Source organism: Salmo salar, chromosome ssa12 (genome assembly GCF_905237065.1).
Source record: "Salmo salar chromosome ssa12, Ssal_v3.1, whole genome shotgun sequence".
Taxonomy (NCBI): Eukaryota; Metazoa; Chordata; class Actinopteri; order Salmoniformes; family Salmonidae; genus Salmo; species Salmo salar.
Window position 1 is genome coordinate 36815663 of NC_059453.1, and position 22522 is coordinate 36838184.

The 22522-nt window shown below is 42.3% G+C and overlaps 1 protein-coding gene across 3 annotated transcripts; it reads right to left on the reverse strand.

Annotated features, from left to right (window-relative positions):
- Nucleotides 1-262: 262 nt before the first annotated feature.
- Nucleotides 263-21467, reverse strand: LOC106564802 (REST corepressor 3). Of its 3 annotated transcripts, none has more exons than XM_014131210.2 (12): nt 21102-21467; nt 20928-20984; nt 20456-20533; nt 20295-20347; nt 19728-19889; nt 19300-19424; nt 19137-19215; nt 12700-12951; nt 8171-8248; nt 6523-6580; nt 6351-6418; nt 263-1540 (listed from the first exon to the last, which is right to left on the reverse strand). In XM_014131210.2, the coding sequence occupies exons 1-12, from the start codon at nt 21223-21225 to the stop codon at nt 1169-1171; spliced, it is 1506 nt and encodes a 501-aa protein (XP_013986685.1). In that variant the 5' UTR covers nt 21226-21467; the 3' UTR covers nt 263-1168. The 3 variants fall into 3 exon arrangements, with proteins under 3 accessions (XP_013986685.1, XP_013986683.1, XP_013986684.1); XM_014131208.2 differs by having other exon boundaries at nt 6174-6418; nt 21102-21429; XM_014131209.2 differs by having other exon boundaries at nt 6174-6418; nt 12700-12921; nt 21102-21360.
- Nucleotides 21468-22522: the final 1055 nt, after the last annotated feature.

Sequence of the window (22522 nt, forward strand, 5' to 3'; positions counted from 1 at the left end):
GATGAAAAACTGAATTTAAATGTATTTGGTTAAGGTGTATGTAAACTTCCGACTTCAACTGTATACATTTTACAGAATCTTTCAACCCCTGAACATGAAGCGGCACTAATTAATTCCAAAACTTGGTAAAAAACGAATGATCATAACTGGACACACAAAACAAAATGTTACAATTATTTGAATGGATATGTTAGATACTATGCCTCATCTTACACTGGGAATTACTGATGGGCGACCGTTAAAACAAAATCAAAAAGCGTAGTTTTAGGTATGATCTTGACAGTTTAAAATTAAGCAAACAAATTATTACACACAACTGTACAGAAGTCAAACATTTTGTTCTTCAATATATCTTAAATGAAAATCATTGAAACATATCAAATTCCTGAAAATGTGGCTCACTGACTACAACAATCGATTCACTGACATTGACTTCCTCGTAGCTTAATATTACATTAAACAAGTTAATTTTATTAACCGGTTCATCATTTTTTTCAATCAGTTTCTTCCAGTTTAGATCAATTCAATCACGTAAATACAGTTGGCCTAGAAGCGTAAGAGCACTTACACAATGGTTATTATTATACTGGACCGTCTAGAGTCCATAGCACCGAGTAGAAAAATAAATAATGCTTATATAAAAGATAAGTCTATATTCGCTCAAAGAACAAATACGCATTACAGCAAATCAAACAATTGAACTGAAATATGGCAACGCCACCTGTTCATTAGTAGTGGTGTATTGTCCATTATAGTGTCTTCAATATACCTTGTTTATATACCACTTGCAAATTTTGCCAGTTTGTAAAATATACATTAACCAGAAGCCAGGAACACTTTCAAACAGGACCAATACTTCTAGTAAATCTTTAACATCACCAATACATAACATCTAAGCAAGTCCATCCAAAGATGAGTGAATAAAAAAAACTATGTGATTTCAAATAAATAAAACTAAGACCTAACCTAATATACATAAACTTTAAAAACTTCACAACGGCTTTACGTTTCTCATTAATATACATCATCTCCTCATAAACAACCAACGATTGACGACTTTCAGGAACACAACGGATCATTGTCAAGAAAAATACAAGGAAACAAACGACCAAGTAAAAAAAAAACGACCATCGACTTTTTTGTTTTCTTCCTTCGCCATTGCACACACTTAGTGCAGCGAGGAGGACGGCGTCTCCGATGGGATGCCCACCAGGGTGGGGGGCGGCTGGCTGGAGCCTGGGCACCCTGTGGAGGTGGGGGCTGAGGTCGGGGCAAGCGGCCGGGGATTGAGGCGCGGGGGCGGGGGGTTGGAGGGCCGGATGAGTGGGGGGGGCTGGTTGAGTGCGGGCCGGGGCTGTAGGAAGCGGGCCTGCTGCTGGAGAGGGGGCGGCTGCCTGTGGAGGGCCGGGGTGGCCGGCAGGGAGGGCCGTAGGAGCGGGGGCGGCTGGTTGAGCGAGGTAGCCGACGATGTCACCAGGGTTTGGAAAGTTGAAGAGGAAGTGGCAGCGGGAGAAGGGCCTGACGAGGGGGTCACCTGGCCCTGGAAGAGAGAGGCGTGAGTTGGGATTTCAGACCAAAACACAGATGGGCAATACATTACAGCATACAGTGCATTCGGAAAGTATTCAAAACCCCATGACTTTTTACACATTAGCTGTGTTCGAATGCTCATAATAACCGCACTATTTGTGACGTGAATTGAGTATATAGTATGCTTATTGGTCATAGTATGGGTATAGTTAGTATGCCAAAAGTTGCCGGATGTCGTACTAAATTCGCCAAAATATGAAGTATACACAAAATATGAAGAGGACACTATTTCCGTACTTTAGGGCCCATAATGCAATTCTTCAGGAAATGGCCGTGGCTTCACATCATTTCCAGATTTGAAGGAAATGGCAGAAAATATGCAGTCGAAGTACAACGAGAGTGGATACATATTCATTGCTTTAACTAATTATGACAAATGATAAGAAAATATTGAGCAATGTAATAAAGTAATGACTTTTCAAATAAGTTACCTTATCCTTTATATTGGCTGGCAATTTGTTAGGTACGCTGTCCTTACGAACCACATAGCTTATCATTACAACAGTATGTACGGGTATGCTGTTAGCTACCTAACGTTAGTTGGCTACTTATACATCAAACTTTCCAGTATATTAACTATAGGCTATCTAACTATAACTACCGAACGTCTATTGACTTGATTATTACCGTCATGCTTAGCTGGACATTCGGGTGCTTTCGTAAATTCGCTCTGGCTATCTACTCCGATTTCAGAGCACTCTCGTCTGAGTGTACCAGAGTGCAGAATAATGAATTTACGAGCGCTCAACACCCATTGAATATGGCCGGTGTCAGTAAATGTCGGCAAAAAAGCGCAATTAAATTGTTGCCAGCAGCACAGTTAGTCACCAATGCTCTGGATAACATGCTAGTTTGCCGATGACACAACAGTGGTAGGCCTGATCACCAACAACGATGAGACAGCCAATAGGGAGATCAAAGACCTGGTCGTGTGGTGCCAGGACAACAACCTCTCCCTCAACGTGATCAAGACAAAGGAGATGATTGTGGACTACAGGAAAAGGAGGACCGAGCACGCCCCCATTCTCATCAACGGGGCTGTAGTGGAGCAGGTTGAGAGCTTCAAGTTCCTTGGTGTCCACATCACCAACAAACTATCATGGTCCAAGCACACCAAGACAGTCGTGAAGAGGGCACGACAAAGCTGATTCCCACTCATGAGACTGAAAAGATTTGGCATGGGTCCTCAGATCCTCAAAAGGTTCTACAGCTGCACCATCGAGAGCAACCTGACTGGTCGCATCGCCGCCTGGTATGGCAACTGCTCGGACTCCGACTGCAAGGCACTACAGAGGGTAGTGCGTACGGCCCAGTACATCACTGGGGCCAAGCTTCCTGCCATCCAGGACCTCTATATCAGGCAGTGTTAGAGGAAGGCCCTAAAAATTCTACCTACATGTACATATTACCTCAACTAACCGGTGCCCCTGCACATTGACTATGTACTGGTACCCCCTGTATATAGCCTCGCTTGTTATTTTACTGCTGCTGTTTAAATTATGTTACTTTTATTTTCTACTTATCTATTTTTTTACTTAACATTTATTTGTATTTTTTTCTTAATTTCTTAAAGCATTGCTGGTTAAGGACTTGTAAGTAAGCATTTCACGGTAAGGTCTACACCTGTTGTTTTCGGCGCATGTGACAAATACAATTTGATTTGATTTGAAACTGCCTAACCAGCTCTGCTAGGGTGAGTAAAACGGTCAGAGTGGTCTCATTTGTGTCTGGAAGTAGCTAGCAAGCAATTGTTTTATTTTAAACTTTATTTAACTAGGCAAGTAAGTTAAGAACAAATTCTTATTTACAAGCTAGCCAACGTTAGCTATTCTAAAATGGATTAAATATATTTTTTCCCCCTCATCTATCTACGCACAATACCCATAATGACAAAGCAAAAACGTGTCTCTTGAATGTTTTACAGAAATACTTTATTTACATAAGTATTCAGACCCTTTGCTATGAGAATCGAGATTGAGCTCAGGTGCATCCTGTTTCCATTGATCAGCCTTGAGATGTTTTTACAACTTGATTGATGTCCACCTGTGGTAAATTCAACTGATTGATCATGATTTGGAAATGCACACACACCTGTCTATATAAGGCCCCACAGTTGACAGTGCATGTCAGAGGAAAAACCAAGCATGAGGTCGAAAGAATCGTCCGTAGAGCTCCGAGACAGGATTGTGTCTAGGCACAGATCTAGGGAAGGGTACACAAACATTTCTGCAGCATTAAAGGTCCCCAAGAACACAGTGGCCTCATCATTCTTAAATGGAAGATGTTTGGAACCACCAAGACGCTTCCTAGAGCTGGCCACCCGGCCAAACTGAGCAATCGTGGGGGAAGGGAGGGAGGTGACCAAGTACCCCATGGTCACTCTGACAGAGCTTCAGAGTTCCTCTGTGGAGATGGGAGAACCTTCCAGAAGGACAACCATCTCTGCAGCACTTCACAAATCAGGCCTTTATGGTAGAGTGGCCAGACTAAAGGCACTCCTCAGTAAAAGGCACATGACAGCCCCCTTGGAATTTTCCAAAAAGGCACCTAGAGGACTCTCAGACCATGACAAACGAGATTCTCTGGTCTGATGAAACCAAGATTAAACTCTTTGGCCTGAATGCCAAGCGCCATGTCTGGAGGAAACCTGGCACCATGCCTACGGTGAAGCATGGTGGCTGCATCATGCTGTGGGGATGTTTTTCAGCACCAAGGAATGTGAAACTAGTCAGGATCGAGGGAAAGATGAACGGAGCAAAGTACAGCAAGATCCTTGATGAAAACCTGCTCCAGAGCGCTGAGGACCTCAGTCTGGGGTGAAGTTTCACCTTCCAACAGGACAAAGACCTAAGCACACAGCCAAGACAATGCAGGAGTGGCTTTGGGACAAGTCTCTGGATGTCCTTGAGTGGCCCAGCCATAGCCCGGACTTGAACCCGATCGAACATATCTGGAGAGACCTGAAAATAGCTGAGCAGGAACGCTCCCCATCCAACCTGACAGAGCTTGAGAGGATCTGCAGAGAACAATGGGAGAAACTCCCTAAATACAGGTGTGCCAAGCTTGTAGCGTCATACCCAAGAAGACTCGAGGCTGTAATTGCTACCAAAGGTGCTTCAACAAAGTACTGAGTAAAGGGTCTGAATACTTATGTAAATGTGATATGTTTTTTATTTTTAATAAATTAGCAAACATTCCTAAACCTGTTTTTGATTTGTCATTATGGGCAATTGTGTGTAGATTGAGGGGGAAAAAAACTATTTAATTGATTTTAGAATAAGGCTGTAACGTAACAAAATATGGAAAAAGTACAGTAGCTCTCCAGAAGGGATAGCCACTTGACTGGTCTTGACATTGAATGACATGTTGGAATACCAGATTTAAGATCAGTTTAACAAATGTCATTAGCAGTCAAAACAGATATCAGGTTATGAAAATAAGCCTGGCACCTGTTCTATTGTGTTTCCTACTTAGCTAATTGACAAAGTAGCCATAAAGGCATTTACACTATCTATATAAAACTATGTGGACACCCCTTCAAATTAGTTGATTCGGCTATTTCAGCCACACCGTTGCTGACAGGTGTATAAAACCGAGCACACAGCCATGGAGGAGGATTAATGGTCTGGGGCTGTTTTTCCATGGTTCGGGCTAAGCCTCTTAGTTCCAGTGAAGGGAAATATTAATGCTACAGCATACAATGACATTCTACAAGATTCTGTGCTTCCAACTTTGTAGCAACAGTTTGGGGAAGGCCCTTTCCTGTTTCAGCATGTCAATGCCCCCATGCACAAAGCGAGGTCCATACCGAAATAGTTTTTTCGAGATCTGTGTGGAAGAACTTGACTGGCCTGCACAGAGCCCTGACCTCATCCCCATCGAACACCTTTGGGATGAATTGGAAAGCCAACTGTGAGCCATGCCTAATCGCCCAACATCAGAGCCCGACCTCACTAATGCTCTTTTGACTGAATGGAAGCAAATCCCCGCAGCAATGTTCCAACATCTAGTGGAAAGCCTTCCCAGAAAAGTGGAGGCTGTTATAACTCCATATCAATGCCCATGATTTTGGAATGAGATGTTCGATGAGTAGTTGTCCATACTTTTGGTCATGTAGTGTATTCGTTTAAAATATATTAGTATTATATTATTTTCAATACTGTATAGCAAGGTCATCTACAACTGCTCATGATATGTTAAATAATACTTAAAGCTACACGTCATGCAAGGAGTAAAAGACCATTCGTTGACATCAACCACATTCAGATATTTCTTCAAGTTATCAAGTCAATGGTAAATTTGTAGAATAATAAATTGTGTGTATTATACACATGCGTATTGGAAATTTAGGTTTTTTTGCATTTTGCCCCCCCCCCCAGGGTTGGAATGTCCAGATGCAACTAACATTATAATAATTATAATGTTATGTTAGAAATGTTAGAAATCTGTTGGAGTAAAAACCTGCATGCAGAGGGGGCTTGTGGGAGGCCAACTCCCATAGCAAACTATAACGAAATCACAGAAGGGGTTTATGGGAAGGTACATTTTTTTGGTTTTAGGGGAATAAAGGAACGCTCCACCACCTCCTCCTCCTCTTCGTCCGTACTCTTCCCAGAAGGGGTGTTGGAGCTGTTCTTCCCCTCCTCGCCAGAGGTGGCAGTGTCACCGTTGGGGGTGCCAGTTCCCTGCTCCGCCTCCCACTCCTGCAGCACCTCCTCCAGGTTAAAACGGCGGCGGTAGTTCACAAAGAAGTTCTTTACCTGCCCTACTGTCTTATTACCGATAACGTCGGCAATGGCCTGGAAGTCTTTCCCGTACTTCCGGACACCTGTTGAAACAACAAATATTCTGAAATTGCACGAGGTAAACAGACTGGCGGGCCATGGACAAGAACATGAGCCGACAACAAACCCACAAAGAACGTAGGTTTACCTTGAACTGCCAGAAGCTGTTCATCTGTTGTCCAGCGAGCATTAACTTTTTGGTTGCACTAGAACAGACAAAGAACACCTGATATTATACACTGAACAAAAACATAAATGTAACAATTTCAAAGATTTTACTGAGTTACAGTTCCTAAGGATATCAGGACATTTAAATTAATTAATTAGGGCCTAATCTATGAATTTCACATGACTGGGAATACAGACATCTGTTGGTCTCAGATACCTTAAAAAAAAAAGTAGGGGCTTGGATCAGAAAACCAGTCAGTATCGGGTGTGACCACCATTTGCCTCATGCAGCGCAACATCTCCGCATAGAGTTGATCAGACTGTTGATTGTGGCCTGTGGAATGTTGTCCCACTCCTCTTCGATGGCTGTGTGAAGTTGCTGGATGTTGGCGGGAACTGGAACATGCTGTCATGGGTGACATGTCTGGTGAGTATGCAGGTCTTGGAAGAACTGGGCCATTTTCAGCTTCCAGGAATTGTTTACAGATCTTTGCGACATCTTTGCGTGCATTATTCTGAAACATGAGGTGATAGTGGCAGATGAATGGCAAGACAATGGGCCTCAGGATCTCTTCACGGTATCTCTGTGCATTCAAATGGCCATAGATAAAATGCAATTGTCCGTAGCTTATGCCTGCCCTTAACATAACCCCCCCCCACCATGAAGCGATGTTCACAACGTTGACATCAGCAAACAGCTCGCCCACATGACGCCAAATATGCTATCTGCCATCTGCCCGGTACAGATGAAACTGGGATTCATCCGTGAAGAGCACACATCTTCAGTGTTCCAGCCGCAATCGAAGGTGAGCATTTCCCCACTGAAGTCAGTTACGATGCCAAACTGCAGTCAGGTCAAGACCCTGGTGTGGACGATGAGTTTCATCAGCTGTCCAGGTGGCTGGTCTTAGACATTTCCGCAGGTGAAGAAGCCGGATGTGGCGGTCCTGGCCTGGTGTGGTTACACAAGTCCGCGGTTGAGGTTGGTTGGACTTACTGTCAAATTCTATAAAACAACGTTGAAGGCCTCTTATGGTACAGAAATGAACATTAAATTACCTGGCAACAGCTCTGGTGGACATTCCTGCAGTCAGCATGCCAATTGCACACTACCTCAAAACTTGAGACACCTGTGGCATTGTGTTTTGTGACAACTGCATCTTTTGTCCCCAGCACAAGGTGCACCTGTGTAATGATCATGTTTAATAAGCTTCTTTATATGCCACACCTGTCAGGTGGATGGATTATCTTGGCAAAGGAGAAATGCTAACTAACAGGGATATAAACAAACTTGTTCACACCATTTGAGAGAAAGAAGGTTTTCGTGAGTATGAACAATTTCTGGGAACTTTTATTTTAGATCATGAAACATGGGACCAACACTTTACATGTTGCGTTTTATATATTTTTTCAGTGTAGAAGCTAAGTGGCAATACATGTCAAGTCAACAGGTCACTCACTTCATATAAGCAACCATAATAAAGAAACATCCATAACTAATGACTTCATCTCTTTGGTAGCACTTCATTTGTAAGGTCTTAGTGATGTGAATGTCATGACAGCTTATGACCACTTATGTCACATTGCTAGGTCCCTTTCTCACTGAAATCTAAACATTTGGCACATACCTCCGGCAGCCTGAAGTCATCAATGCCCGCTTCCATCCTGTGTTTCAGACCACTGTTCAGTTGCTTTGCATTTTGAACCTGTGTGATAAATTCATAGTGCCTTCAGAAAGTACTCACATCCCACATTTTGTTGTGTTACAGCCTGAATTTAAAGTGGATTAAAATGTAGATTTCTTTGTCACTGGCCTACACACAATACCCCATAATGTCAAAGCGGAATGATGTTTTTGAAAATGTTTACAAATTATAAAAAAATTATAAGTTGAACTGTCTTGAGTCCAAGTATTCAACCCCTTATATGGCAAGCCTAAATAAGTTCAGGAGTAAAAATGTGCTTAACAAGTGACATAATAAGTTGCATGGAATCCCTGTGTGCAATAAGTGTTTAACATGTTTTTTTTTTAATGACTACCTTATCTCTGTACCGTGATAGAAAAATGACATATTTACCTGATTTGTTGGATATTTCGCAATTATTTACTTAACTGATACTGTAGTGAACTGAGAAAAGTTGTTTGAAGCTGGGGCTGGCAACTGATTAAATGATGGCTAGGTAAAAACCTACAGCTGGCATTCCATAGATAAGATGTGGTGTGTGTCACCGAGATAGAGATGTTCTGTTCCTCCAGGCTAAAGGCCTCCCTATTCCTAATTATCCTGGCATCTGGGAGAAAGCACCAGAGGCGGATGAACCCAAAGTGGCTTATGGTGCCCTACAATCTATATGGGAGGGGTGGAACCAAGCATTCTGGGTATCCGCTATATAAACTGTGCATTGTCTGTAAAGGGGAGGCTCTCAGCCTAACAGTCAAGACTGTTGGGTCGACGGTTTTATTATTGCAATAATTAATCAATATTAAATAAAGATGATTGTTTGAAGAAATTACCAAGTCTCTCTCAGTACTGAATTTCCACGACAGTACCCCACACATATACAATTATCTGTAAAGTCGTTCAGTCGAGCAGTGAATTTCAAACACAGATTCAACCACAAAGACCAGAGAGGTTTTCCAATGCCTTGCGAAGGTCACCTATTGGTACATAAAATAAATACAAATAAAAAGCAAACCTTTTTTAACAAAAATACAAAAACTTTCTTCCACTTTGACATTAGTATATTGTGTGAATCATTGACAACAAAAAAAATACAAATCCATTTGAAATCACACCTTGTAACACAAAATATGGAAAAAGGCAAGTGGTGTGAATCCTTTTTGAAGGCACCGTACATATGCTTAGAACACAATGCACTAAATAGTGCTGATACACTACATGAATCAAAAGTATGTGGACACCTTCTCGTCGAACATCTTATTCCAAAATCATGGGCATTAATATGGAGTTGGTCCCACTTTTCTGCTATAACAGCCTCCACTCGTCTGGGACGGCTTTCCACTAGATGTTGAAGCATTTCTGTGGTGATTTGCTTCCATTCAGCCACATGAGGTCGGGCACTGATGTTGGCCGATTAGGCCTGGCATGCAGTCGGTGTTCCAACTCATCCTAAAGATGTTTGATGGGCTCTATGCATGCCAGTCAATTGAGGTGATAGGTAGCCTAGTGGTTAGAGCGAAATCCCCGAGCTGACAAGGTAAAGATTTGTCGTTCTGCCCCTGAACAAGGCAGTTAACCCACTGTTCCCCTGTAGGCTTTCGTTGTAAATAAGAATTTGTTCTTAACTGACTTTACTAGCTAAATAAAAAAAAGAGTTATTCCACACTGATCTTGACAAACCATTTCTGTATGGACCTCGCTTTGTGCAGGGGGGTGTTGTCATGCTGAAACAGGAATGGGCCTTCCCCAAACTGTTGCTACAAAGTTGGAAGCACAGAATCATCTAGAATGTAATTATATGCTGTAGCGTTAAGATTTCCCTTCACTGGAACTAAGGGGCCTAGAGCCCGAACCATGACAAACAACCCCATTATTCCTCCACCAAACTTTAGTTGGCACTATGCATTGGGGCAGGTAGCTCCTGGAATAAGCCAAACCCAGATTCGTCCGTCGGACTTCAATGGTGAAGCGTGATTAATCACTCCAGAGAACACGTTTCCACTGCTCCAGAGACCAATGGCTGCGAGCTTTACACCACTCCAGCCGACGCTTGGCAATGCGCATGGTGATCTTAGGCTTTTTTACATGCTACATGCTTCAGTGGTCACATTCTGTGAGCTTGTTTGGCCTACCATTTCGCGGCTGCGCCGTTGTTGCTCCTAGACGTTTCCACGTCACAATAACACTTAGTTGACCAGGGCAGCTCTAGCAGGGCATAAATTTGATAAACTGACTTATTGGAAAGGTGGCATCCTATGACGGTGCCACGTTGAAAGTTACTGAGCTCTTCGGTAAGGCCATTCTACTGTAAATGTTTTCCTATGGAGATTGCATAGCTGTTTTTATACACCCGTCAGCAACAGATGTGTCTGAAATAGCCAAATCTACTAAATTGAAGGGGTGTCCACATACTTGTGTATAAATACAGTACCAGTCAAAAGTTTGGACACACCTACTCATTCAAGGGTTTCTTTATTTTTACTATTTTCTACATTGTAGTTTAGTGAAGACATCACAATCACACCTTTATTTAACTAGGCAAGTCAGTTGAGAACAAATTCTTATTTTCAATGACAGCCTAGGAACAGTGGGTTAACTGCGTTGTTCAGGAGCAGAACAACAGATTTTTACCTTGTCAGCTCAGGGATTTGATCTTGCAACCTTTCAGTTACTAGTCCAATGCTCTAACCACTAGGCTACCTGCCACCCAATTAAATATTTTGTGTATATATTGTACTATTAAATAACACATATGGAATCATGTAGTAAACAAAAAAAGTGTTAAACTCAAAATATATTTTATATTTGAGATTCTTCGAAGTAGCGACCCTTTGCCTTGATGACAGATTTGCATACTCTTGGTATTCTATCAACCAGCTTCATGAGGAATGCTTTTCCAACCTGGAATGAATTTCAATTAACAGGTGTGCCTTGTTAAACGTTCATTTGTGGATTTTCTTTCCTTCTTAATGCGTTTGAGCCAATCGGTTGTGTTGTGACAAGGTAGGGGTGGTATATAGAAGATAGCCCTATTTGGTAAAAGACAAAGTCCATATTATGGCAAGAACAGCTCAAATAAGCAAAGAAACAACAGTCCATCATTACTTAAAGACATGAAGGTCAGTCAATCCAGAACATTTCAAGAACTTTGTAAGTTTCTTCAAGTGCAGTCGCAAAACCATCAAGCGCTATGAAGAAACTGTCTCTCATGAGGACCGCCACAGGAAAGGAAGACCCAGAGTTACCTCTGCTGCAGAGGATAAGTTCATTAGAGTTACCAGCCTCAAATATTGCAGCCCAAATAAATGCTTCACACAGTTCAAGTAACTGATAAACATCAACAGAGGAGATTGTGTGAATCAGGCCTTCATGGTCAAATTTCTGCAAAGAAACCACTACTAAAGGACAAGAATAACAAGAAGAGATTTTCTTGGGCTAAGAAATACGAGCAATTGACATTATATCGGTGGATATCTGTCCTTTTTTAGTACAAATTTGAGATTTCTGGTTCCAACTGCAGTGTCTTTGTGAGACGCAGATTAGGTAAACAGATGATCTCTGCATGAAGCATGGAGGAGAGGAAAGGTGATGGTGTTGGGGTGCTTTGCTGGTGACATTGTCAGTGATTTATATAGAATTCAAGGCACACTTAACCAGCATGGCTACCACAGCATTCTGCAGCGATTCGCCATCCCATCTGGTTTGCGCTTAGTGGGACTATTATTTGTTTTTCAACAGGAGAATGACCCAAAACACACCTACAGGCTGTGTAGGGACAATTTGACCAAGGAGAGTGATGGAGTGCTGCATCAGATGGCCTCCACAATCAACCGACCTCAACCCAATTGAGATGGTTTGAGATGAGTTGGACCGCAGTGTGAAGGAAAAGCAGCCAACAAGTGCTCAGCATATGTGGGAACTCCTTCAAGACTGTTGGAAAAGCATTCCTCATGAAGCTGGTTGAGAGAATGCGAATAGTGTGCAAAGCTGTCATCAAGGCAAAGTGTGGCTACTTTGAAGAATATCAAATATCAAATATATTTTATTTAGTTGTTACTACATGATTTCATATGTGTTTTTTCATAGTTGATGTCTTCACTATTAGTCTGCAATGTAGAAAATAGTAAAAATAAAGAAAAACCCTTGAATGAGTAGGTCTGTCCAAACTTTTGACTGGTACTGTGTTTGTATAATATATATATATATATATATATATATATATATATATATATATATATATATATAATATTTAGATTGTGTATTTATCTTTTACTTTCAGGATACAGCCAAAGATTCTCAAGCACTAAGGCGGCAGGTAGCCTAGCGGTTAAGAGGACATTAATTGCTCCTATAAGTCGCTCTGGATAAGAGCATCTGCTAAATGACTAAAATGTACTGTGAAAAAGCCTCAACTCAAGCACCTTGAGGACCCAGGTTGCCCTGCAATGAGACAAACCAGAATCCCCAAAGCTCACCTGTCTTTTGAGGCCCACAAGCTCCATGTCCAGCTGCCGAAGGACGGTGTTGGCAGCGCTGGAGCTGCACGACACTGCCACCACATCCTCCTGGGTCAGGTACATGCCCTTGGGCGGCCGGCACTTGGAACGCTGCGAGTGGTGCCGGTGCATGAGCGTCAGGTGCTCCCGTCGGCCGAGCCCAATCTTGGAGGAGCTCAGGTGCTGGGGCTCCGTGTGGCTCTGGATAGGCGCGGGTACACTTTCTATTAGCTGTCATAATGTTAGTAACATCAATTGTGTCATTGTTAAGACATATGGTACATGGGAGCATGTTTTAAGAGGTATAATAAAAACGAAACGCTGCACAATGCTGTTCATGCTCCCAGGTGATTATATTGATACGTTTTGACCCTTAGGTCTTTATCAGGCATCCATGAAAAATCCCCTGGGAGCATGAACAGCAGACTCGGCGATATGATGTTGCCACGAGCAGCACCACTGATATTCAGATGAGTGCAATGCAAGACTTTGCTCTCACAGTACAAGAGTATCTGCACATGTGCATGGTAGAGTCCTGCACAGCTACATTCTTTGGACCCGAACCCGCCCGCGCCGGCCACATCAATTCCGAGCCCCACCAGATATTAACTCCGCATCATGAACCACCAGCATAGAATTGTTCCAAGAGCTGATCTGTGACCCTCCAAATAACATCAATTTATTTTACAAAAATCATGACCAGAGTATTACGTTTTTTCCCTTCCCTGCATGAAATAATTTGTCTGCATATCTATTCAACATTTGGATAAAAGAAAACCATGCCATGAATTAAGAACGATAGGCTTATCTTATATTCATAATGCGATGCAGCGCACATTGACAATTGAAATAGCTTTGGGGAAAAAAGCCTTCTAATTAACCTTCTTACCTAATTAAAGCCTATAGGCAGCATAAAAAACAATACCTTTACATTCAATATTGTTTAGATAATCAAATAGTTTAATTGAAAGAAACAATTCCCAGAATCGAATAAGCTACAGGCTGCAAAAATAGGCTACATTTATTTAGTAGGTTTAGACTTTATGTAGCTTGCGTATGGTCTAAATGAACAAAAGCCTGAATTAATGTAATTATTCATTGATAAATAACTGAATTATCATAAACAAATACCTGCTTGCACTTTTGCAGGCTGTGTATCCATCTACTGGGTTGTTGTCCTCCTTGTCCACAATGACTACAAAATCCTTCCAAACCGGATTTCATTCACGGAGCACCTGTTTCCACGATGGTGTAATCCACCATCATAACCTTTCTTTCCATTTCTCCTGTTACGTTAGCCATTTTTATGTGAGCTAGGAGTCAGGGAAAATAAACTTGGCAACGTATTGTTGTGTGGCGGAAGGAAACGTAAGCTCTGCATGTGAACAAATTAGGAACGTTTCAACACCACACAAATAATGGACAGTTCCCTGCTCCACTCTCGCTGTGTTGCTGCTACCCTAGGCTGTCTGGCTCACTGCTCACATAATGGAATTCGCAACAATTCAACAAGCTCCTAGGTTTGTAAAAGAAATCTTGAAATAAAACGTTTGACCTGCAATATAATTGTTCTGAACTGCGATCCGACCCACGGGTTGAAAGACTTTTCATTACACCTGCCAGCTGATTTTTTTGTTATCAACAGTGGGTCACATGTCACATGTGCAACCAGAGGGAAAAAAACTCTAGACCACCTTTACTCCACACACAGAGATGCGTACAAAGCTCTCCCCCGCCCTCCATTTGGCAAATCTGACCATAATTCTATCCTCCTGATTCCTGCTTACAAGCAAAAATTAAAGCAGGAAGTACCAGTGACTCGCTCAATATGGAAGTGGTCAGATGACACCGATGCTACGCTACAGGACTGTTTTGCTAGCACAGACTGGAATATGTTCTGGGATTCATCCAATGGCATCGAGTATACCACCTCAGTCATCGGCTTCATCAATAAGTGCATTGACGACATCGTCCCCACAGTGGCCGTACGTACATATCCCAACCAGAAGCCATGGATTACAGGCAACATCCACATCGAGCTAAAGGCTAGAGCTGCCGCTTTCAAGGAGCGGGACACTAATCCGGATGCCTATAAGAAATCCCGCTATGCCCTCAGACGAACCATCAAACAAGCAAAGCGTCAATACAGGATTAAGATTGAATCCTACTACACCGGTTCTGACGCTCGTCGGATGTGGCAGGGCTTGAAAACTATTAGGAACGACAAAGGGAAACCGAGACGCGAGCTGCCCAGTGACGCGAGCCTACCAGACGAGCTAAATGCCTTTTATGCTCGCTTCGAGGCAAGCAACACTGAAGCATGAATGAGAGCACCAGTTGTTCTGGATGACTGTGATAATGCTCTCAGTAGCCGATGTGAGCAAGACCTTTAAAAAGGTCAACATTCACAAAGCCGTGGGACCAGATGGATTACCAGGACGTGTACAGTCGTGGCCAAAAGTTTTGAGAATGACACAAATATTAACTTTCACAAATTCTGCTGCCTCAGTTTGTATGATGGCAATTTGCATATACTCCAGAATGTTATGAAGAGTCATCAGATGAATTGCAATTAATTGCAAAGTTCCTCTTTACCATGCAAATTAACTGAATCCCCCCAAAACTTTTCCACTGCATTTCAGCCCTGCCACAAATGGACCAGCTGACATCATGTCAGTGATTCTCTCGTTAACACAGGTGTGAGTGTTGACGAGGACTAGGCTGGAGATCAATCTGTCATGCTGATTGAGTTCGAATAACAGACTGGAAGCTTCTAAAGGAGGGTGGTACTTGGAATCATTGTTCTTCCTCTGTCAACCATGGTTACCTGCAAGGAAACACGTGCCATCATCATTGCTTTGCACAAAAAGGGCATCACAGACAAGGATATGGCTGCCAGTAAGATTGCACCTAAATCAACCATTTATCGGATCATCAAGAACTTCAAGGAGAGCGGTTCAATTGTTGTGTCGAAGGCTTCAGGGCGCCCAAAAAAGTCCAGCAAGCGGCAGGACCATCTCTTAAAGTTGATTCAGCTGTGGGATCGGGGCACCACCAGTACAGAGCTTGCTCAGGAATGGCAGCAGGCAGGTGTGAGTGCATCTGCACGCACAGTGAGGTGAAGACTTTTGGAGGATGGCCTGGTGTCAAGAAGGGCAGCAAAGAAGCCACTTCTCTCCAGGAAAAACATCAGGGACAGACTGATATTCTGCAAAAGGTACAGGGATTGGACTGCTGAGGACTGGGGTAAAGTAATTTTCTCTGATGAATCCCCTTTCCGATTGTTTGGGGCATCCGGAAAAAAGCTTGTCCGGAGAAGACAAGGTGAGCGCTACCATCAATCAGTCCTGTGTCATGCCAACAGTAAAGCATCCTGAGACCATTCATGTGTGGGGTTGCTTCTCAGCCAAGGGAGTGGGCTCACTCACAATTTTGCCTAAGAACACAGCCATGAATAAAGAATGGTACCAACACATCCTCCGAGAGCAACTTCTCCCAACCATCCAGGAACAGTTTGGTGACGAACAATGCCTTTTCCAGCATGATGGAGCACCTTGACATAAGGCAAAAGTTATAACTAAGTGGTTCGGGGAACAAAACATCGATATTTGGGGTCCATGGCCAGGAAACTCCCCAGACCTTAATCCCATTGAGAACTTGTGGTCAATCCTCAAGAGATGGGTGGACAAACAAAACCCCATAAATTCTGACAAACTCCAAGCATTGATTATGCAAGAATGGGCTGCCATCAGTCAGGATGTGGCCCAGAAGTTAATTGACAGCATGCCAGGGCAGATTGCAGAGGTCTTGAAAAAGAAGGGTCAACATTGCAAATATTGACTCTTTGCATCAACTTCATGTAATTGTCAATAAAAGCCTTTGACACCTATGAAATGCTTGTAATTATACTTCACTATTCCATAGTAACATCTGACAAAAATATCTAAACACACTGAAGCAGCAAACGTTTTGGAAATTAATATTTGTGTCATTCTCAAAACTTTTGGCCACGACTGTACTCAAAGCATGCGAGGACCAACTGTCTTCACTGACATTTTCAACCTCTCCCTGACTGAGTCTGTAATATCTACATGTTTCAAGCAGACCACCATAGTCCCTGTGCCCAAGGAAGCGAAGGTAACCTGCCTAAACGATTACCGCCCCGTAGCACTCACGTCGGTAGCCATGAAGTGCTTTGAAAGGCTGGTCATGGCTCACATCAACAGCATCCTCCCGGATACCCTAGACCCACTCCAATTCGCATAACGCCCCAACAGATCCACAGATGACGCAATCTCAATCGCACTCCACACTGCCCTTTCCCACCTGGACAAAAGGAACACCTATGTAAGAATGCTGTTCATCGACTACAGCTCAGCGTTCAACACCATAGTGCCCACGAAGCTCATCACTAGCTTAGGGACCCTGGGACTAAACACCTCCCTCTGCAACTGGATCCTGCACTTCCTGCCTGAAGAGCTGCCCACAGGTGGTAAGGGTAGGCAACAACACATTTTCCACACTGATCCTCAACACTGGGGCCCCTCGGGGGTGTGTTCTTTGTCCCCTCCTGTACTACCTGTTCACCCACGACTGTGTGGCCAAACACGACTCCAGCTCCATCATTAAGTTTGCTGACGACAACAGTGGTAGGCCTGATCACTGACAACGATGAGACAGCCTATAGGGAGGAGGTCAGAGAACTGGAAGTGTGGTGCCAGGACAACAACCTCTCCCTCAATGTGAGCAAGACAAAGGAGCTGATCATGGACTACAGGAAAAGGTGGGCCGAACAGGCCCCCATTAACATCAACGGGGCTGTAATGGAGCGGGTTGAGAGTTCCAAGTTCCTTTTAGTCCACATCACCAATGAACTATCACGGTCGAAACACATCAAGACAGTCATGAAGAGGGCACGACAAAACTTTTTCCCCCTCAGGAGACTGAAAAGATTAGGCATGGGTCCTGAGATCCTCGAAAAGTTCTACAGCTGCACCATCGTGAGCATCCTGACTGGTTGCATCACCGCCTGGTATGGCAGCTGCTCGGCATCTGACCATAAGGCGCTACAGAGGGTAGTGTGTACAGCTCAGTACATCACTGGGGCCAAGCTTCCCGCAATCCAGGACCTATATAATAGGCAGTGTCAGAGGAAACCCATAAAATTATCAGAGATTCCAGTCACCCAAGTCATAGACTGTTTTCTCTGCTCTCGCACGGCAAGCGGTACCGGAGCATGAAGTCTAGGACCAAAAGGCTCCTTAACAGCTTCTACCCCCAAGCCATAAGACTGCTGAACAATTAATCAAATGGCCACCGGACTATAACATTGACCCCCCCCCCCATTTGTTTTGTACACTGCTGCTACTGGCTGTTTATTATCTATGCATAATCACTTCTCCCTTACGTACATGTTCAAATTACCTCTAACCTGTACCCCCGCACACTGACTCGGGTACAGATATCCACTGTATATAGCCTCGTTATTGTTATGTTATTGTGTTACTTTTAATTATTTTTTACTTGAGTTTATTTGGTAGATATTTTCTTAACTCTTCTTGAACTGCACTGTTGGTTCAGGGCTTGTAAGTAAGAATTTCACGGTAAGGTCTGCACTTGTTGTATTCGGCGTATATGACAAATAAAGTTTGATTTGATATCCAACCCGATGCAGGACTCTAGTGCATGGGTGCGCTTCCCACTGCTACAATGTGATAGCTATGGAACCAAAACTATGTACAAGTTTAGCCTTGTGCTTCAAACGCTCTTAGTTGTTGCCGAAATCGACACCCTATGTTGCGGTTTACTTTATGCATCGCTTACTGTACCTTTTAAGTGTGACCTTTGTTACTAACCCATTAACTTGCCTACGGATATTGTTACACTCGCTTTATCTAGCGGTCCTAGGCCTAGTTACATGGTCTGTAGCCTGAATGTGTGCATTTGTATTTGTCCAGATGGTGACGAAAATAAATGAATACAAAAAGGAAACCACAAACAAGCATGACTAAACTAATGATTTAAAACTAAATGAAAGGCCTTATGGCCACCAAACCAACTAGCAGCCTCACAGCTTTCAAGCTAGGACACTGACTGATGATCACCCTAATTGGCAGCACCTGATGTGCTTATCAAGCAGGCTCAACATCTGGACAAGGTTTCTGCTGCCCCCTGGGGGATGGAGTGTGGAAGTGTATCCTGGATAGTGTGTTTGTCTACTTAATGTTGTAACACTAACCTTCCCCTCACATCATAACACCTTGCATTTTATTTCACTATTTTCTTTGGCATCTGTCTACTCTACTACTCATTGTAAGTGAATGCTGGTCACTGATTAAAAACGTATCCGCTATCACTTTTTGATATATCCCAACTGCCATTCCATCAGTTTAAATTCTAAAGTTTAGATAACGTACCTCTTTTTTCGTCTCCTTGGTTGGGTCATAATCACTATCGTTTGCTTCGATGGGGTTGGCTTCCTCCATTTCTTCATCACTAATGTCAAGAAAAGCCAATCATTCTTGGACTCCGACCACTTGGAATTTCACAGACAGTAGTAAGGCGAGCTACAAGTCTTACCTTTCATCTTGGGCGTTTCGGTTTGCCAGCTTTCTGGCCTGGCGGTCCATCAGGCTGGTTCTGGACCGAGTCTTCTTCCAGGAGTAGTAATACTTCACAAGACTGGATATGGATTTGTCTGGTAACTACAACAGATGAGAAAATGGTGCCAATCGACCGTTTATACTTACATTAAAGCCGGGATTCAATCAAAGGCGCATTGTCGACAAGTGCACTGCACTGTCGACAATGTGCCTTTTAAAGGCAATCACCCCAACGTTTGCAGAGATTGCATTCAAGGTGAATGCAGATGTTGGCTAAAGCGTAAATGACCTTAAAGTCAACTGCAATATTCATCCAGACTGCTTGTGTATGTTTGTATGAACAGTATACAGACACACATTAAAGTAAAAGATAAAAGCTACTGTATATTAATATATGTATGTTACCATTTGTTGAATCCTGTGGAAGCTTTTTCCGTGGAAGCTGAAGGCTTGTTCGAACAGCACCTTATCCTCCACGGTCCACTCGTCGGGGAAGGGGGTGAAGTTGGGAAGGTCTGCCAGGGACTTCTCAATGTTGTGCTTGTGCCAGAACAGCATGCCCAATGCCTGTGGGGGACAGCAACGAGTGGAATCCACTGAGAATGGACACCAGGCAGGTCTATGGGGCTTCACTGAGCCAGAAATGCTTAAGCAACAGAACTAGAATATATAGAGTAGGTATTCCCCTAAATAGCATTTGAATATGTTATTTTTAAGCGTGTCGTGGTAGTTTATTAATACATTGTGGGTCAAATTTACTGAGCTTTCACACCGGTGTAAATTTTAGGCCTGTCCGGGGGCTTGGAAAATGTAATAAGAATGTTAAAATTGTGAATATGCTTCAATAGGGTTGGAAATTCTGTTGAAAGTTCATATGATTTTGAAAAATAAGGTGGATTCTCTGCATTGGTGAAAAAGCTTAGTAACTGTGGCCCTATGTACTTGTCTAGTAATCCTAAAAAGCAGACATACCTGCTCAACATTATATCCATGCTTCTCTTTTGCAATGGCAATATATTCATCCACTGTGGGGAAAAATCATAGTTTAATTAAACTACTTGTAAATATTTTAGTAAAATCAACTTTTGGTTGTCTTTAGAAATAAGATGCTTGTGAAAACCAAACTGACTTACATTTTGGGTCGACAATGGTGTGATATGGAGACCACACCAACATTCCCCCACTATCTTTATCACTGTACTTGGTAGAACCTACAGAAAAATATATAACACATCATTTAAAAAAAAAAAACATAATTTTCATAGAGTGATATTTAATGTCATTTTAACTGCGCAATTAAAGCAATACATGCAGGACTAAAGATTCTGCTTTATTGTTGTTAAAATATTGTTTAGATAGCAACAAAAAGCCAATTCAGTTGAAGGAAACCAATAGTAGCCTCGGAATAGAAATGTGTTTCAAAACGCTTCTATAATCCAAACATATTTCAATGGGCCCATAATTCTCTACACATCTGGCTGAATTCTGAAATAAAAGATTGCTGACTATGGGTTGTAAAGTAAAAAGATGAATGTAAATATACTATCATAACCTATACCGAGGCTACCACCAGAATACAGTCAGGTAGATCAAGCATAACGTTACCATGATCAAATTCGGGTATATTGGCTTGATAATCGGATCCCACACGCATTCCGACATCTGCAATAAGGAAAAATGTGTATAGCACATTAATAGACACATTTTTTTCTTCAGTTTTTCGCGTTCAAAATAATACATGTACAGTGTGACATGCAAACGGGGTGTTCGAGGCTATACCGTGCTCGTCGTCACTGCCACTCTCATCAGAAAAATGTCCATTCGATGCATTTGAAGGGTTTTTTGTTCCGTTTGAGCGTCCCTTTCCTAGATACTCTGACCCTTTATCCATCATTCCAGGCATTTTTTCGTATATTTGTGCGTTCTCCTTAGGAGAATACCTAAAAAAAACATGCAATGTATATTTTTTCACAGCCTGTCTTTTTCAATAACTCCCACAGCTACGCAGCTGTGACACTGTGCCACAGTCCAGTATTACTCCACATTGTTTTGTATATTACGGTTTAACGCAGATATATATAACAATATTTTTCAAGCCTGTTCCAGAGTCTGATATTGGTTGTTTTTTGTGTAATTCACGGCGTGTATCTGTTCAGACATGCAGCAATTGAATATTCAAAATCAGAAGGAACTAATTCGTCTAGCGGAAGGACTTTTACGCACTTGGTTATATGAAGCCAAACTGCGGCTCTGCGTGCGCCGGTGAAAATGGAGTTGTTTACAGTCACACTCCGTAGACGAATAGGCTACAACAAGAATATAATTTGTTACAATTTATTACACATAATATAGGCTACGTCTGTTTTGGATACATTGGATTTTGTAAAGCCAATATAGAACCGGATGCTCTTATTTAAAGCCTTTATTCACAGAAGCGTCTACACAGCTTTTCAGCATTTCAACGTAGGCTATTTTTTACTTAAATGTTATGCAAATATAAACAACTCTACGTTTGCAACGATGGCCCCATAGTAGGCGAATGAGAAGTAGAGGAATATAGCCAAACTGTACAAAATAAAATGCGAAATAAAATAACCAGTCGTTTGGGTAGCCTCTTTTTATTCTGAATATTGTCCTTGGTTTGCCAGCAGATGGAGACAAAAGACCACTAACCTATTTCGAGAGATCCCACAATTAATGAATTGTTTATTTGGTTTTCGAATGTAAGTTATTTACTGTTTACTAGGCCTATGTAACCTACTTATGTCTGTGTGAGTGATGAGCGGTGAATTTGAGAGTTTGGAGATGGTTTTGACCATTTGGGTATCCAAAATGGGTATAAGGGCCTAATTAACTGAACATGTCAGTAGGCTATGTCTCTCAATCCACATTGGTAGACCTCATTCCATTATCATCTGCCCAGTCTATAAACTAAACTATGGTTGCAATTTTTGGTATTAAACACAAAGCCCTTTAGATGGTCAATGAAGATAGACCCCAGCAGTTTAACATGAAGGAGGCAAGCTGGATATGAATAAAGATAAGTATATGGCTAAAGAAATGTCTATTTTTGTTCAACTAATTATGCAGGCCACTGTAGTGTACCACATATGAGCTGCATTTCTGTACAAAACAGTCTTGCTTACATGTACTTTCCTGTAATGTAGGCTTACATCTATTCAATGGCAAAAACATAATAT

Coding starts and splice junctions, on each gene's coding strand:
- LOC106564802 (XM_014131208.2), bottom strand. CDS start 21,225: ATGCCTGGAATGATGGATAAAGGGTCAGAGTATCTAGGAAAGGGACGC. Junction 20,985..21,101: donor TGGCAGTGACGACGAGCACG/GTATAGCCTCGA, acceptor TCCTTATTGCAG/ATGTCGGAATGCGTGTGGGA. Junction 6,419..6,522: donor ACAGCTTCTGGCAGTTCAAG/GTAAACCTACGT, acceptor TTGTTTCAACAG/GTGTCCGGAAGTACGGGAAA.